General features: G+C 40.7%; 9 protein-coding genes across 9 annotated transcripts; 5 read left to right on the top strand and 4 right to left on the bottom strand.

Moving 5' to 3' along the window:
• Positions 1–158: 158 nt before the first annotated feature.
• On the top strand, positions 159–1,994 carry WALSEDRAFT_28781 (hypothetical protein; the record flags this gene model as incomplete). The annotated part of the gene is made up of 2 exons (XM_006958395.1): positions 159–1,289; positions 1,341–1,994. 2 exons carry the CDS (start codon positions 159–161, stop codon positions 1,992–1,994), a joined length of 1,785 nt encoding a protein of 594 aa, XP_006958457.1.
• On the bottom strand, positions 1,341–4,079 carry WALSEDRAFT_60424 (hypothetical protein). Its single transcript, XM_006958393.1, has 5 exons — positions 3,964–4,079; positions 3,780–3,915; positions 3,666–3,736; positions 2,937–3,619; positions 1,341–2,890 (listed from the first exon to the last, which is right to left on the bottom strand). Exons 4-5 carry the CDS (start codon positions 3,191–3,193, stop codon positions 2,083–2,085), a joined length of 1,065 nt encoding a protein of 354 aa, XP_006958455.1. The 5' UTR covers positions 3,194–3,619; positions 3,666–3,736; positions 3,780–3,915; positions 3,964–4,079; the 3' UTR covers positions 1,341–2,082.
• Positions 3,284–4,044, top strand: WALSEDRAFT_64377 (hypothetical protein; the record flags this gene model as incomplete). Its single annotated transcript, XM_006958394.1, has 4 exons — positions 3,284–3,619; positions 3,666–3,736; positions 3,780–3,915; positions 3,964–4,044. The coding sequence occupies 4 exons, from the start codon at positions 3,284–3,286 to the stop codon at positions 4,042–4,044; spliced, it is 624 nt and encodes a 207-aa protein (XP_006958456.1).
• Positions 4,076–8,186, bottom strand: WALSEDRAFT_32626 (putative MFS drug transporter). The gene is made up of 5 exons (XM_006958392.1): positions 6,125–8,186; positions 6,014–6,070; positions 5,892–5,962; positions 5,556–5,844; positions 4,076–5,505 (listed from the first exon to the last, which is right to left on the bottom strand). Exons 1-5 carry the CDS (start codon positions 6,153–6,155, stop codon positions 4,211–4,213), a joined length of 1,743 nt encoding a protein of 580 aa, XP_006958454.1. The 5' UTR covers positions 6,156–8,186; the 3' UTR covers positions 4,076–4,210.
• Positions 4,076–8,676, top strand: WALSEDRAFT_32624 (tryptophan synthase beta subunit-like PLP-dependent enzyme). The gene is made up of 9 exons (XM_006958391.1): positions 4,076–5,505; positions 5,556–5,844; positions 5,892–5,962; positions 6,014–6,070; positions 6,125–6,642; positions 6,689–7,020; positions 7,072–7,283; positions 7,334–7,979; positions 8,028–8,676. The coding sequence occupies exons 5-9, from the start codon at positions 6,338–6,340 to the stop codon at positions 8,102–8,104; spliced, it is 1,572 nt and encodes a 523-aa protein (XP_006958453.1). The 5' UTR covers positions 4,076–5,505; positions 5,556–5,844; positions 5,892–5,962; positions 6,014–6,070; positions 6,125–6,337; the 3' UTR covers positions 8,105–8,676.
• Positions 8,677–8,905: 229 nt separating this feature from the next.
• Positions 8,906–12,094, bottom strand: WALSEDRAFT_60423 (hypothetical protein). The gene is made up of 8 exons (XM_006958390.1): positions 11,726–12,094; positions 11,532–11,673; positions 11,386–11,475; positions 11,299–11,342; positions 11,191–11,250; positions 11,072–11,148; positions 9,103–11,023; positions 8,906–9,056 (listed from the first exon to the last, which is right to left on the bottom strand). Exons 1-8 carry the CDS (start codon positions 11,742–11,744, stop codon positions 9,028–9,030), a joined length of 2,382 nt encoding a protein of 793 aa, XP_006958452.1. The 5' UTR covers positions 11,745–12,094; the 3' UTR covers positions 8,906–9,027.
• Positions 11,654–12,738, top strand: WALSEDRAFT_60421 (hypothetical protein). Its single transcript, XM_006958389.1, has 4 exons — positions 11,654–12,093; positions 12,142–12,221; positions 12,268–12,359; positions 12,409–12,738. The coding sequence occupies exons 1-4, from the start codon at positions 11,806–11,808 to the stop codon at positions 12,510–12,512; spliced, it is 564 nt and encodes a 187-aa protein (XP_006958451.1). The 5' UTR covers positions 11,654–11,805; the 3' UTR covers positions 12,513–12,738.
• On the top strand, positions 12,643–13,170 carry WALSEDRAFT_28775 (hypothetical protein; the record flags this gene model as incomplete). Its single annotated transcript, XM_006958388.1, has 2 exons — positions 12,643–12,923; positions 12,969–13,170. The coding sequence occupies 2 exons, from the start codon at positions 12,643–12,645 to the stop codon at positions 13,168–13,170; spliced, it is 483 nt and encodes a 160-aa protein (XP_006958450.1).
• WALSEDRAFT_60418 (hypothetical protein) lies at positions 13,167–14,179 on the bottom strand. The gene is made up of 4 exons (XM_006958387.1): positions 14,066–14,179; positions 13,957–14,023; positions 13,757–13,903; positions 13,167–13,706 (listed from the first exon to the last, which is right to left on the bottom strand). The coding sequence occupies exons 1-4, from the start codon at positions 14,131–14,133 to the stop codon at positions 13,203–13,205; spliced, it is 786 nt and encodes a 261-aa protein (XP_006958449.1). The 5' UTR covers positions 14,134–14,179; the 3' UTR covers positions 13,167–13,202.
• Between the last annotated feature and the right edge of the window lie 844 nt (positions 14,180–15,023).

Raw genomic sequence — 15,023 nt, 5'->3', positions numbered from 1 at the left:
GGTAAAATGTTTAAGAACGATCGATGAAATCTGACGAAATTACGGATAAAACTATATTTGAAACTGCGGTAAAATATTAAATCTATCACGTTACACAGATATTTTAATCTAGATACACTTATTATATACGCTATGTGCTCTTTTCTGGAAACTACGACATGCACTCTATCAAGTTGTGTCTATTGAGACCAAGGATAGGGACTTCAACGAAATTAATACCCGCATTAGTCAGATTTAATAGTTCAGCTGGTTTAGTAAAGGCAATACGTAATAGAGACCTCGACAAACTTCAGAATGAGCTCAAAAATGTTAATTTAGGTAACATTAATGAAGAGGATATACAAAATTTATCAGCATTAGCTGTAACACTCCCTCAATCAAGCTCACTAGATGAACTCAGCTTGGTTTTGGCGGGAAGACAGCAACCAAAAGCCCTACTGAAGGTATTCAAGAGAGCACTCACTTCCGGTGATTCTAAGAAGGTTATAGATATGTATACACGTTTAGATAAGGATAGCGTAGACACACTCACCCTCCTCTGCGTTGTAGCTGCATACTCTCTCATCGGGAACTACCGTGGTGCGCAAACAGCCGTGGAGAACGCCAATAAACCTGGTTATACATTCAATCCTAAGAATACTGCTCTTCATACGGGTTTGACGAATGATAAACTTGCTCTTGCGCAAGATTACATTAGTAAATTGAGATTCTATCACGATACAAAAACGAAAGCAGATCTTATTTCAGCGATAGACAATGCAGGTGGGAACTCCATGCGAAAACATCTAATAGATCTCTATGCGGCAGTAGATATTGCAACACTAGAAGATGATGAAATATATGCCAGATTCATTCAAGCTTTCACTAGTGCATCTAAACGAGGCTCCCCACCATTACCTGCACATGTGCTTGATAAACCTTATTCAAAACTCGGTCCGAAATCACTCAACGCGGCTCTTCAAGGCGCCTTCGTTCGGTCTACAGGTACAACGAATGTTAACAATATTCTAAACGCGATGAATGCGAAGAACGTCCTCCCAGATGAAGATATCGCCTCAGCTTTGGTGTCTGATTTGATAAGCAAAGACAGGAAAGATGCCGGGATGGCTTTATTTGACACTATTCAAGAGATGTATACCAACAGTGGCCAGGGCGTTCCGACAAAGATTTGCAATGCTCTTTTGTCCGGGCTGACCAAGGTTGGAATGAGTGATGTTGCTTTAGACGTCTTCAAACAGATAAAGGAACCTTCCATTGTTACTTACAATATCCTCATACGTTATTCAGTCGTAAGTCAACTGTTATTTGTGTATGCATATGGCTAAAACTCTTTTTTGCAGCTCAAAAATGATCATGCTACCACTATCAATCTTCTCCGAGAGCTTAGGGAGAGGGGAATCACGCCTGATGCACATACTTTCTCGATGTTATTGGTATACCTTCGCAAAAGAGGGCATGGAGAAGCTATCAACGTAGTTATGAAGACAATGACAGATTGTGGTGTCACACCAGATCTTCACATTTATTCGGGAATGATAGATATTCTCGCGAAGGAGGGTCAGTTGAAAGAGGCCATAACACTCCTTGATAGAATAGAAGATGAAGGCGTGAAGACTACATCAGTTACTTACACATCCGTTATCAGTGGCTACCTCCTCCATTCATCGGATGGCTTACAAGAAGCACAGAAGTTGATGGCACGTATGAAACTTCGTGGATTGTCACCCACACCTGTGCTCTTCAATTACATTATTGAAGCTAGTCTGGCTAGTCAAAATGCTTACGCGCCTTGGGTATTCCTCGAGCAAATGCAGTATGAACCTAATGTTCACATAACCAAGGGCACGCTTTATATTCTTATGAAGGGCTTCTATGAAAGTCGTCGTTATGATGACTGCAAGCGCTTGTTGGATTTCATCGACCGTCATGATCTGACAAGTCTTGGTGATGACGCATTGAATAGAATAATCAACAAGATAAAACGTAAATTATAAACTTAAATTAATGAAAACTATGCATGATGGTGCACTGCACCAACCCCTTAGAGTATTATAAAGAAAAATTTAAATGAACATGATATCCTTATCTATGTGCATCTTGCTCACTATACTCTGGTGGAGCCTCAAAAAGGATATCTTCAGAATTCCGTCTGGTATCACTATCAATGTGTATCGTTTCTAACGGTTGTTGTTCGACTTGTTCATATTCTTCATTGTTATATGTCATTGCTGGCTTGTTTTCTTTGTCTTTTATCCAGGTATAAAATACACTACCGATAACGATAACGATAATGCTTATGATCTTCTCCGTAGTCAGGTTGTCATGGAAAAAGACAACACCAAGAATGGCCATTAAAGCAGAGCGAACAGCCGAGCTGACCATATGTGTGATTGGAGAAGTAACTTTTATACTCAAAAACCCAGCTATACAGATAAGGAAACCGACAACACCAGTTATGAGAGCACCAATAGCAAATGTTATCATGTCATTGCTATCAGTCTCGAAGAAGAGTGCATATATTGTTGGTATCTCACCTACGAGAATTGATAATGGTATGAATAGAATTGAAGAGAAAAGATTGACGTAATAGGCCAGATCTATAGTTGATCCGCCTACGACTGGTAAACTAGTTTTGATGATAACAGCATGTGCGGCTGTTGTAAGACTTGACAATAATCCAAAAACAATACCAGTCGCGTTAAGATCTGCCTCTCCAGGATGAACAGATATGAAAAATCCAAGACAGATGATGACACAAGCGCCTAAAATCCATGGACTTGGACGTGTTCTGAGGAAAATATAGCTTATCGCTACTGTTATTGGTAAAACAAGACCACGTGCGACTTGATAGAAAGATGCGTCTATGTATTTCAGGCAGTAGTTGTTAAAACTGAGGATTTGTGAGATGAATAACTGTATGATAAAGCATTACAAACCTCAGTCCAGCTACATTTATCATGATCAATTTCCACAATCCCCGTGCAACATTCCTCTCGATCTTTGGCAATCTCACCAAACGGAAGAGATGGCTAGCGAGTAATAAGATAACAGCGATAGCTAATTGTACGAATAAGAAAAAGAGTGGTGGTGTATTCTCAACGTTAAGAACCGCTTTATTTACGAGAACCATGATAATGGCTGCTGTGAGGTAGAATATGACTACAGCAGTGACAGCTGAACGTGTATGCTCCATTGTATAATGTTATTGTTAATTATTATTATTTATTATTATTTGCTAGATGGTTGTTCACTTTAAAGAACAACTTCTCGATTGACATCGACGATGGCCAAACGAAATACGAGCGCAGTTATTGATTTAACAAATGAGAGTGATGACGAGGCTGCGATACCATCAACTTCTACCAGCGCACTTCCCTTACCCCATACATCTAAAGAACGTCCTAGTCGCAAGAGACTTCGTTCTGGTGAGCGCTCAAAGTCAGCCACAAGTAGCAGTAGAACGTCAACGCCATCGACACGCTCCTCCTCAGTCGTTAGCACAAAAGCGAAATCGAAAGAACCGAGTCCACATCCCCAAGTTCATGGTTTACCCGTTCTTAATGAACTTACCTGTCCAATTTGCTTTGATCTGGTGTCGAATGCAGCGACTACAGCTTGTGTGCGTCTATATTTTATTATATCACGCCTTTAGCTGATTTACATAGGGACATATCGCTTGTGCGAATTGCCTATTTGATTATTTTGAAGCTGAGCGTACAAAGAATGATGGAATGCCGTGCGTTCTCTCTATCATATATTTGATTAGCTAACTATATTAGGCAACCTCGTAATATCCAGCAAGCACGACAGCGATGTCAAAAGACAAACGGAAAAGCGAGAACGAAGGAGAATACAGCCGCATATAACTACACACAATCCGGGCAACCTGAGCATATTTTCCAAGGACCCTGTCCAGTGAGTTTTTTGCTCTTTTGAACTTCCAAGCTAAACTAATTGTCTCAGATTTGCAGGACAGAGCTCATGGGAGGCTGGGGTGAGGCAGTTATACCGCTATATTTCAAAACTGTCGACACTATCGACTAAACGACTGATGAGCACACTTACGATAAGGATACGACTAATAATAATATGCATGATATATAACTATTTTACTTTGGGGTTTGAAACTTCATCCCCCTTTTTATGTTCCTCTAGAACCAAACTATCAACTTCTACTGTTCGATTAGCATCCTGCTTCTCGTCCAGATTCTCATCCTTGAGTGTCTGTATCAAGTTTTTCATCCTTTATACCCTCCTTCTTCATTCTCTTCTTGTTCTTGCCTTCTTCAACCCACTTTCTACCTTCATCTTTCAATTTTTGATCATCATCACGGTCCAGTGAGATCTGAGGCATAAGAAGGAAGGCCAAAATAAATGAGAGACCACCTAAACCAGCACAGGTTAAGAATATTATCCTAAATCCCTGTCTATATCCAGATATAACTAAGTCAGTGGTATCTTCATCGAGATTATTACGACCTTCTTCTGGATTATTGATCAGAGTTTTTATCAAAGATTCAGAGAGACCGTTTGCAAGCATCCAGCTTCTAAAAACGGTATTCAAAGTCGTTCCAGAAATTGCCAAGCCGAGTGTACCTCCAAGGTTTCTGACAAAATTTCTAACCGAAGTGATAACTGCCATATCTTTGCGTTCAACCGCAGCTTGTACACCAACCAAGCTCGCTTGGAGTGTCAAACCCACACCAAAACCTGTAAGAATCGAATAACCGACTTGTTTGTCAACACCAGTATGATCGTCGAGCGTGGATAATAAACCCATTCCAGTAGCCCATAATGCCCAACCAAGGAGTACAATCTCTCTATAACGACCAATCCATGTGACAAGTAATCCACCCAAAGTACTACTTGCAGTTTGTACTAAACTTAATGGTAGAAGCATAGCACCAGATTTTACACCAGAGTAACCATATGCCAATTGATAAAATTTAGGAAGGTAGTATGTCTGTGTTAAGAATAAATAACCGTTAATGAATTGTGTAAGACATGCACCATTAACCATACGGTGACAACGGAAGATGTAAAGGGGCATAACTGGAATACGAGCGAAAAGACCCTCCCAGGCAATAAAGATTATTGCAACACCAATTCCACTAATCAATGTACCCAAAACATGAGCAGAGTCCCACGGATACTCCGAACCAGCCCAGGTTAAACCTAGAATGATAAGTGTTGTACTAAGTAAAGTGAGGAATGCACCAAAGAAATCAATTCTAAATAGCTTCTCCTTCCAACTTCCTTCTACTTTCTTCAACGGCATAATAAACCAGACCATCGCGGATGTGACGGCGCAAATTGGCAAATTCAACCAGAAAATCCAACGCCATTGGAATGATGCAAACGCACCACCGATTACGGGTCCAACACCATTGGCTAATGCTACGACTGCTCCTAAAATACCTTGATACTTTCCTCTGTCTCTAAGACTAACGACATCGGATACAATAACCTGACAGAGTGACATTAATCCACCACCACCCATACCGGCTACAAAATGCATCAGCTATTTTGAATTAATCTTTACCGATGATACCCACTTAGTGCTCTGAATACGATCAATTGCGTCATAGTCTGGGACAAACTGCTACCAAGAGTAAAGACAAAGAAAATAAATAAACCGATCATAAGAATAGTTTTCCTTCCGCATATATCACTGAATCTTCCATATAAAAGTTGAAATGAGGTGGATGTCAGAAAGTAGGCGGAGGCGATCCAAGATGATTGACTACCGGATCCAAGTGAGCTAGCGATTGTGTTTAAAGCTACAGCGACATTCGTTTGATCCATTAGAGCTAGAAAGTCAACCGAGCTGCATGCGATGAAAACCTACGAAAGGTAAGCAAATAAGCTAGAGGATAGGGGAATGTACTTACCATAATTATTCTAGACTTTGGCAAGTAATTAGTCTGATCAGTTATTTGTTTCTCTGCATCGGTGCGTTTATCTGGAAAAAGTCGGAGATAAGCAGCGAAGGGGAATATAGAGTAGAACGAACGAGCTAGGCTATCCTCATTTATTATATCCTTCTTGATGCTGTTATCTGATTCGGAATCTATTTTGATGAAGTGAGATGACGGTGATATGGGAAGAGATATGATAAACTTACGATGTACGCTACTATTCTGATCTCTGTCCATATTCGGGGTGAAAGAACGAGTGTGATGACAGTTTTAATAAAACTATGAGGATTGAGGTACAGTCCATCAGACGTTACCGCACAGTCATTTCAGGGTTCAATTAAGTTTGTCTTCCATCGATTAAACGAGACCCTCCAGGTCATCGCATAAACTCCAAAGTCTTCTCTTGAAAGAAAACAACAATGTCGGTCGATAAAGAGAACAACGTCTATAGCGGTCAGGACGCTATCTACAACTATCTCCACCCTGACAGGACACCTCCTACTCCACTGGTTGAATTACCCAATCATCAGTTCTCAAATGATAAAGTTCGCATTTGGGCTAAATTACACTCTGCCCATCCCCTATCTAACGTCAAAGCGTTCCCGGCGTTCAACATGCTCGAAAAGGCCAAGAGCACGAATATGATAAAAGATGGTTTGACAAAGGAAATTGTTGAATACAGCTCCGGTAGTACTATTATGTCTTTAGGTGTGATTGCTAGACAGTGAGTTGATTCGAGAATAAATTGACATATGATTAAACTCTTATAGAATGGGGATTAACTCAACGATTGCCAACTTATCAAATAAAACTTCAAATAGCAAGATTGACCTATTGCGCTTCTTCGGCTTGGAGTTGACATTTTTCCCTGGACCAAGCCAACCTCTAAGCGAGGACGTCGACGGTGGGATTTACCACGCCGCCAACCGAGGAAAGCAAGAGTACTCTTACAACCCAGACCAATACGCTAACGATGAGAATCCAAATGCTCATGTTAGATGGACTGCTCCTCAGATCCTCAAACAGAAACCTGATATTAACATCTTCTGTGCAGGAATGGGTACTTCTGGAACTATGACTGGAACCGGTAACGCCTTGAAAGGTGAGTTGTCTTGATATTTAGTTTGATCTCGTCTTAATTTCGTCATATCAGCTAGCAAACCAGATATTATCAACGTCGGCGTATGTACATCCGCGGGTGATAGAGTACCAGGTCCAAGAGCTTTATCAATGTTAAAGCCCGTTACATGGTATGACTGGAGGAGTGCCATTGATACAGTTGAAGAAGTTGGTAGCAAGGATTCTTACGAATTGTCCTTGTGGCTGTCCAGGAATGGCTTACTGGCTGGTCCTTCATCTGGATTTGTGCGTTGATCCTCCTTTTTAACTAATAAAAGCTGACAACTGTCTTGTAGAACTTGAAAGGTCTCTACAACTACCTCGAACGCGCCAAGAATAACAATGATCTTGACAAGCTCAGAAGTGAAGATGGTTTCGTCAATTGTGTTTTCATTTGTTGTGACTTGCCATACGTCTACATCAACGAATACAAAGAGAAACTCGGTGAATCATTCTTCGCACCAATGCATAACAGTGAATTGTTAGGCGTAGATAAATATCCTTATTTGGACGCATGGGAATTACATCCAGACGAAGCAATAGTGTTAGCCAAAGAAGATCTGACTCGAGTACTGGATCTTAGAAGTAGCAACATGTTTAATCAGTTCCGTATACCTTCTTCATTAAACATCCCAGTTTTAGAGGATATATATCCAAATTGTGCACCAAATCCATTCCTCAATGCAAGTGAAATGGCAAGACAATGGCCAATTCTTGATGAAAAACTTCGTCAGGTTGCTCAGGAATACGAAGGTAAAAAGATCTTAGTGGTTTGCGAGCATGGTGGTTCATCCAGGAGTGCAAACAGTATTCTTCGCAAGTTTGGCGTTGAATCGTATACCATTCGCGGTGGTATCAATAGATGGATCGATGAAGGTAAATCTATTGAAAGAACAATCGGATCCTTGGAAAACAGCCATTCTTCATCATCTTCACAATTGACTACCAAATCAGCATTAGTTGTCGAGCAAAAAGAACAAGAAAACGTACCAAAGAGAAAACTTTCATCTTCTAAACGTTTCTCTCAATTTATCCGTAAAGCGAGACAATCTATTGCCAGGAGCTAGACGAAATACATAGGATATCACCACTCTCATTTGGAACTTTATATACTCTTACTATCTTTTTTCATACATATTTTCACCACTTCCATAATTGGGGTGCTTTCTAAATAGATTGAGGTACTAATTAATATCTCGTCCGCAGTGAATGTGACATGTGTGATCGTTATCCTAGTTGAATCGATGTTCGTGATGTGGGCGTGAAGTAATACAGCGACTGATGGAACGATAGTGTGTGGCTCGTCTGCTGTTGCTCCTGTATTAGATGTACCCGTGATAAGTCGTCATATATGAAAGATGGAGAGTAATCTCGTATTGCGGATAGTGCTAGCGTATCGTCCTAATAAGCTCATAAACGACTGCTATAACCATCGCTTGAAATGTGATTGAAAAAACATACATTTTGCTCCCGGCGGTAGTGTTATGTAACACTAATAGAACTATTTCAAAATACCATCTAATTGACGTTTCGTATGATAGAAAAATCCCGCCATTGATTAGAGCTCTTAATAAATATACCAAGGCGTATAAGATTGCGCTATTAAATTTTTAATGCCTTATTTAGTTAAATAAGTATCGTCCATATAAGTCTAGCTCATTTTCATCTATAAAGTTGTGGACGAAACTTCAATTGAGCAATTTCGGGTTCGAGCGCGCTATTTTGTGAAAACTCGTAACTGAGCTATTTAGAATAAAAATAAAAAGTTGTTGTAAAGAAATGTTTATAATGTCACAAAGTCATTTTGATAAACTGATAAGGATTCGTACACCATCGCAGTCATCCCTGCATGTGAAGATAAGAAAATCGGAAGATTGAATATATATATGCATATAATATTAGGATTATAGAAATTAGAGAAACAGCAAAGTGAAATACCAAGAATATTGAGAAAAAGGAAAAAGATGCTAGTTTGAGAATCTGCTATGGCTTAACGTCCTCCATTAAGCAATGCCATAACTGTATAGGTTAATGAAATTACCTTAAAACACAAATATAGACTTACGCTGTGCCTGCTTTTGCCTTTGTTGTTGGGCATCCATGATATGAGGTTGTGGTAGTCCTCCCATCTTTGATAGTTGTTCGAATGAGTTATTGGCATATTGACTGTGAATGTCTGGTTGTTGTTGTGGTTGTTGTTGAGATTGATGATGCATGAAACCACCTATATGCTGTTGTTGCTGGGACTGCTGCTGTTGTTGTTGTTGGATAGCAGCGGCAAGAGCAGCAGCCTGTGCTTGTGCTTGTGCTTGCGCAGCTTGCATACCTCTCTGTTGTGCAAGCAAACGCTGTTGCTGGAGAAGCATCTCATTAGCTTGTGAATGTTGTTGTGGTTGTGATGGGCTAATTGTTGAAGGAACTTGACCTTGCTGTTGTTGAATCTGTTGCATCAATAATGCACTAGCTTGAGGGTTAGACGCATTGCTTGGTGATTGTGAATTTCCTCCACCCCCTCTAATAAGAGCTGCTAAATGCTCCGGGGGCGCACCTCTCATAGCATTAGCTTGTTGCATTTGTCTCAATTGGTGTTGTTGCTGTTGCATCATTAACATTTCTTGTAACTTTTTCTGTTGCGTAACCTCAGGTTGTACCTCAGGTACCTCATTTTGCTGAAGTTGCCTTTGTCTTTCATACGCCAGCCTCATTTGGTATTCCTGTAATGCGACCGCACGTGGGTCATTCATTGGATTTACTCTTGCTTGTTGTTGCATTACGTTTGGTGACATCGCTGCTGGACTACCTTTAGCACGAGCAAGTGATAATGCATTTAATATAGCAGGGTCTTGAGGTGATTGCTGCCTTCTCTGAGTTTGTGCGAGAAGTAGTGCTTGATGTTCTCTTTGAAGTTTCTCTCTTTGGAGTTCTTGTTCACGTTCTTTCCTCTGTTGCATTATTATATGTTGCTGTTGTTGCAATTGCTGATTACGGAAAGCTGCTTGTTGCTGTTGTTGTTGTTGCTGTTGCTGTTGCAAAATTGATGTCAAATCAGCTCCTGCTGATGCTGCCGATGTTGGTCTACTTATATCCTTAACTGATGCTGGACGTGGTATCGGTGTTGATGAGATACTTCCTTGATTTGAGGATGTTTGTAACATTGCGAGAACCCTTTGCATATCAGGTTGCTCATTTGGCATACTTGGTTGTGTTTGTTCTTCCTCCTTTCTCCTTTGGGCATCTAACCATTTTGCTTGTGCATCCATAGCATGTTGTTGAGATTTTGGCTTGGCATCGAAGAATTTAGCAAATCTACTAGCAGCGGTTGTCTTCTCAGCAACTTTAGGTGTACCTTCTGATGAAGCAGTGCTACCAGCAGCACCACCAGCGGAGCCAAGTTCAGTGTAAAATTTAGGTTGACTATTCGATGGAGATTGAGCTTGCGATGTCAAATTGGATGAATTGAGAATAGCTGGGTCATCATTCATTGTCAAACCCGACATTGCAGGTTCTAATGGCGCGTCAGCACCGAAAGTTTCATCGTTGGCGGCATCAACCTGATCTTCATCTGGAAGTACGTTAGATGGTTGATGGATGGTTGCTCCAAATTCAGCTTCAGGTTCTTCTATACCAAGTTCAAGTAATCTCTCTCGTCTTTCCTTCTCGCGCATTTGAGCTTTAAAGGCTTGAATGCTATCTACGCCTGTAGAGCCTGATCCAAATGGTCCAGAATTTGGTCTATTCATAAAGTCATCTCGAGGAGCGGTATCATCCATCCAAGCAGGTGATGAATCGTCTTCAAAAGTGTAATCTTTGCCTCTGCGGGTACGCTGCCGTTCTTGACCATATGTACCCTTTCTCCAGTCACCATCATTCGATTTCAATGGGTCTGGTATGGTATTTGAGCTATCTTTCCTTCCTAGGGATTTCTCATCTGCTCGGTATTTGTTTGGACGGTCTTCACGATGGTTTCTAGATTTATCGGTAGAGAACTAGCAGCTGTGTCAATAGGATGCTATTCAACAATCTAATGAACTCACTTTATTCTTTGAATACTCAGATTCACGGTCGTAAGGACGAGCTTCTGGGTGTCTTGAACCAGGACTTTTGTAGGCTGCTTTTAGGGGTTAAACAAGTCAATATTGAGGGATAGCCTCACCTAAAGTAGATGGCTGGTTATTGTAACTTGATGATCTTTCAAATGGCGCCTTAAATTTCGCTATTGAAGGTTTTAGCCTGAATTTTGATAAAAAAAGATACAACATACATGGTCTAGGAGAGTCAGCATCTTCGTAGTTGCGTCTAAATCTGCTTCCAGATGTCAGAAATGTAGGAAGGTATAGATGGAACGAACTTGTTGTATGTATTGCTTGAATTTGGACTAGAGGCGTTTGGAGATGTGATTGAGGGTTTCGCAGGTGTACTAGTTGGAGCGGTATACTCGCTGTCAAGAGAGTTAGTCAAAAGTTGCAAACCAAAAGTTATAAAGGCTATACGCACCCAAACCAAACTGAGAAAGGCTCCAAGCTGTCTGGTACCCTCACTAATGGGGATTTTGATAGCCTGAGCAACTCCTTCCTTGTGTAGGACGTTGGCTCTGCTATATTTCTTGAGGAGATTGATGTAGACATTGAAGGAGTAGCTATAGTACATAGTTAGCTATAGATCTCTATTATATTTCTACGATCTCTCACAATTTTCTTCTATCTCCATTTTAGCACTTGATCGATCCAATCAAAGAGACGCTAGCAATCTTGACAACGAACGACAAAGAATGAAATTAGCGACAACCATTTTATTAGCAGCTACCGCGGTATCAGCCTCTATAAGCGCATTTGAGGATAATTATCTCGACGTTTTATCATTTGATCAGTCAATCGTCTATCTCGGCGACGACGCGACTCAGAAAGACGTACACACGCTATCAAAGTGGTCCTGGAATGATTGTGGCGGCAATGATGACGCTCTCAAGCTCACAAAGATTGACGTCTCCCCGGATCCCCCTCAATCTGGTCGTAATCTCACTATCGACGCCGCAGGTATCGTCAATAGATATATAGCCGTTCGTTATACGATTATTTCTCTATTTAATTTACTAATTAACATACAGGAGGGCGCATACGCCGATGTATCAGTTAAACTTGGTTACATCACCTTATACCACACGCGTTTTGATCTTTGTAAAGAGGCGTGAGTAGTATTCCAGACACTTAGATAGTCGCTCAACTTCTTCTAGACATGACGCAGATGCTCAAATCCAATGCCCAGTTGAAGCAGGTGAACGTGCGATTACGCAAAACGTTGAGCTCCCGTCACACATACCACCAGGTGAATATCGTAATGCTTACCTATAATGGCTTCTAACAAATCCCTTTAGCCGCATACACTCTTCAAGTTCGAGCCAATACCGTAGACGATACACCACTCGCTTGTCTCAACTTTAGGTTAAGTTTCTTACCATTCTTAAGTGTATTTGACTAGGCTCTCTCTTTTAAAACGCTCATGTTGTACTACATATGTAACTAAAGCCGTGATTAAGATACGTTTGAAATTTTTCCCTTTGAAACATACTTATCTGTATTTGGAAGGTTGCTCATTTTAATTAACCATAATGAAGCAATTACTTTATACGCTTTTTACACTCGGGGGTATAGCTTTGGCACAGAATAATAATGCCAGTTTAACCACCTCTGAACCTGTCGACACCAAGGTCATCGAGGTTAAGGACTGTGATACAACTTCAGCGGTTACTTTCGAAAATGCACAAGGTGATGATATTGGCAGCGTTACGATGAAAATTTCAGAACCAATTGATAGTGCTGCACTTACTTACTCTATTATTGAGCAGGGTCTTACCCTTCTGAGCTTTGATGGAGATTTCTGTACTTATTTGTAAGTGAAACATTATTATTAGTCTCAATTGTAACCCAAAAATAGAGCCAAGAGTGACATCGATTGCCCACTAAGCAAAGGATCTTATAAAGTAGACTTCTCAAGCGACTCTGATATTGTCAATAGCTCACCATCAAACTACACAGTCAATATAGACATCCACAATGGTGATACCAAACTTGGTTGTGCGGATGTACGCTTCCGCGTACCAGAATCACCAGAAACTACTATAAATATAAGTGATTGATAAATAATTATTGTATTTGTTAAATTGATAATTTAGTTAACTTGGAGTGTCATCTTATCGTCATCGTCAGATTTCACGAAAGATAAAGAACGAAGAACGGAGTCTGCGATTTGTCTATGTGCAGCTGTGAGAGATTCTTCACTAACATCGGTATTCTGAGATTGTTTGAGCTCGATCAGGTTTTGTAAAACAAGCATTATTAACTTTGGGAAGACGAGTTTTGTATTCTTCTCGCAATTTTGCAATACCGTGCGGATTGATTGGCGAACGTCATCCTCTGTGAATAGCGAATCATCTATAGCGCCATCATCAGTAGATTTTTTTGACTTCTTTTTCTTTTTCTTTGGTTTTTCCTCATTTGTGTCAGTATCAACGTCTGGTTCAGCCTCGTCACGTTTTGACTTCTTCTTCTTCTTTGGCTTCTCTTCGTCATCGTCTCCTGTTGACTTTGACTTCTTCTTTTTCTTTGATGGCTCTTCTGCGTCTTTATCGTTGGTCTTATCGCCATCGTCATCGTCTTCTGATTTCTTCTTTGACTGTGGGCGTATTAGAGAGGTGGTGATTATAAACATACTATAATAATTACCTTCTTGCGCTTCTTTGTCTCCTTTTCTCCATCTTCTACACTCTCGTTAGTCTTCTCAGCTTTCTCAGCTTTTGACTTCTTCTTTTTCTTTTCTTGTGTAGGTTCAGGCTCCTCTGCTGTAGTTTCCTGCATTTTTACATCTTTACTCTTCATTTTACGGTCAATCTCGCGATGGTTTGCTAAAAAGAGATAAAACGCACTTTGTTTGGCTTCTGATATAAATTCTTTTGATATTTCTGCTCTTCAGTCATACAGCTAGTATGCGATCTTCATTTCATTAGCCCATTCTACCGCGTATATTAAACTCACTTGGCTGTTTGAGTATCGAATGTTGTACTACAGTCAATACAATCAACTGGGGCCTGGCAGCGGTTCATATGAACGGCAAGTTTTGGTTTCTTTACCGTATCATTACAATTTTGGCAGTAAAAAGAGACCATTTTTTTAGGTCAACGAAGTTTTGAGAAGACATTTCTTTAAACGATCAACAAGTGGATTCATGGGAAAATTCATACAATAGCACTTCAGACTAACCTAATAGACCACATTTTTGAATCATCTTTATTTTCCACCTTAATCATATCCTTATCAGCAAGCACTAAAGGTGTTAGTTGGGTTCATAATCCTATACAGCGCCCACCAAGTAAATTGTGAAATGCATTAGCTGCAACGTAACGAGTTGTCAGTGTCTTGGGGCAGATATCGTTCATCGTCAAGGATGGTACACCCGTGTGTACATCGATTGGTCCAGTACCCCCATTACTATCCCAGAGATCTCTTGTGAATCTCAAAAAGCTACTAGTTTGACTATCCAATCCAGGTTCTGGAAGAAGGGCTTCTTCAAGACCTGCCAGAGATGCCTCTTGATCGAGACCCGAAAGGAAGTCACCGGCTGTTATTGATCCACCAGCGGGTGAACGTATAGATGGCCTACGTTGAGTTGAACCTACGAGATCCAAGCTGAACCTTCTGCTGCCTGACTTCATAGATACACTTCTATGAAGACTGGGAGCGACAGGTGATGCGGTTGATGGTCTGCCGAGGCCAATATCAATAGCAGAACGCTCCCAAGGCAACCTATCGCGTGGACTGGCAGTCATGGCTCGTCCAACCTCAATGTCTTCAGCTTGTACGCCTTGCATTGCGTTCGTTTGGTCTAATGTAGCACCAAAGTTGAAGTCTACCCCCTGCAACGAGCTCTGCCAACCGTCTATGCTACTCATATGTTCTGTTTGGTGCACTAATGAGGGAAACGATCTTAATGGTA

This window comes from Wallemia mellicola (genome assembly GCF_000263375.1).
Source record: "Wallemia mellicola CBS 633.66 unplaced genomic scaffold WALSEscaffold_10, whole genome shotgun sequence".
In the NCBI taxonomy this organism is placed as follows: Eukaryota; Fungi; Basidiomycota; class Wallemiomycetes; order Wallemiales; family Wallemiaceae; genus Wallemia; species Wallemia mellicola.
This window is presented reverse-complemented; position numbering and strand designations above follow the sequence as displayed.

Coding starts and splice junctions, on each gene's coding strand:
- WALSEDRAFT_60424 (XM_006958393.1), bottom strand. CDS start 3,193: ATGGAGCATACACGTTCAGCTGTCACTGCTGTAGTCATATTCTACCTC. Junction 2,891..2,936: donor ATAAATGTAGCTGGACTGAG/GTTTGTAATGCT, acceptor ACAAATCCTCAG/TTTTAACAACTACTGCCTGA.
- WALSEDRAFT_32626 (XM_006958392.1), bottom strand. CDS start 6,155: ATGGACAGAGATCAGAATAGTAGCGTACATC. Junction 6,071..6,124: donor TCAGAATAGTAGCGTACATC/GTAAGTTTATCA, acceptor TCATCAAAATAG/ATTCCGAATCAGATAACAGC. Junction 5,845..5,891: donor CAAAGTCTAGAATAATTATG/GTAAGTACATTC, acceptor TACCTTTCGTAG/GTTTTCATCGCATGCAGCTC.
- WALSEDRAFT_32624 (XM_006958391.1), top strand. CDS start 6,338: ATGTCGGTCGATAAAGAGAACAACGTCTATAGCGGTCAGGACGCTATC. Junction 7,021..7,071: donor AACCGGTAACGCCTTGAAAG/GTGAGTTGTCTT, acceptor TCGTCATATCAG/CTAGCAAACCAGATATTATC. Junction 7,284..7,333: donor CTGGTCCTTCATCTGGATTT/GTGCGTTGATCC, acceptor ACTGTCTTGTAG/AACTTGAAAGGTCTCTACAA.
- WALSEDRAFT_60423 (XM_006958390.1), bottom strand. Junction 11,476..11,531: donor CCTTTCTCAGTTTGGTTTGG/GTGCGTATAGCC, acceptor CTCTCTTGACAG/CGAGTATACCGCTCCAACTA. Junction 11,149..11,190: donor TAACCAGCCATCTACTTTAG/GTGAGGCTATCC, acceptor AACCCCTAAAAG/CAGCCTACAAAAGTCCTGGT.
- WALSEDRAFT_60421 (XM_006958389.1), top strand. CDS start 11,806: ATGAAATTAGCGACAACCATTTTATTAGCAGCTACCGCGGTATCAGCC. Junction 12,222..12,267: donor TTTGATCTTTGTAAAGAGGC/GTGAGTAGTATT, acceptor AACTTCTTCTAG/ACATGACGCAGATGCTCAAA. Junction 12,360..12,408: donor CCCGTCACACATACCACCAG/GTGAATATCGTA, acceptor AAATCCCTTTAG/CCGCATACACTCTTCAAGTT.
- WALSEDRAFT_60418 (XM_006958387.1), bottom strand. CDS start 14,133: ATGAACCGCTGCCAGGCCCCAGTTGATTGTATTGACTGTAGTACAACA. Junction 13,904..13,956: donor TATATCAGAAGCCAAACAAA/GTGCGTTTTATC, acceptor CGTAAAATGAAG/AGTAAAGATGTAAAAATGCA. Junction 13,707..13,756: donor AGACAAAGAAGCGCAAGAAG/GTAATTATTATA, acceptor ATACGCCCACAG/TCAAAGAAGAAATCAGAAGA.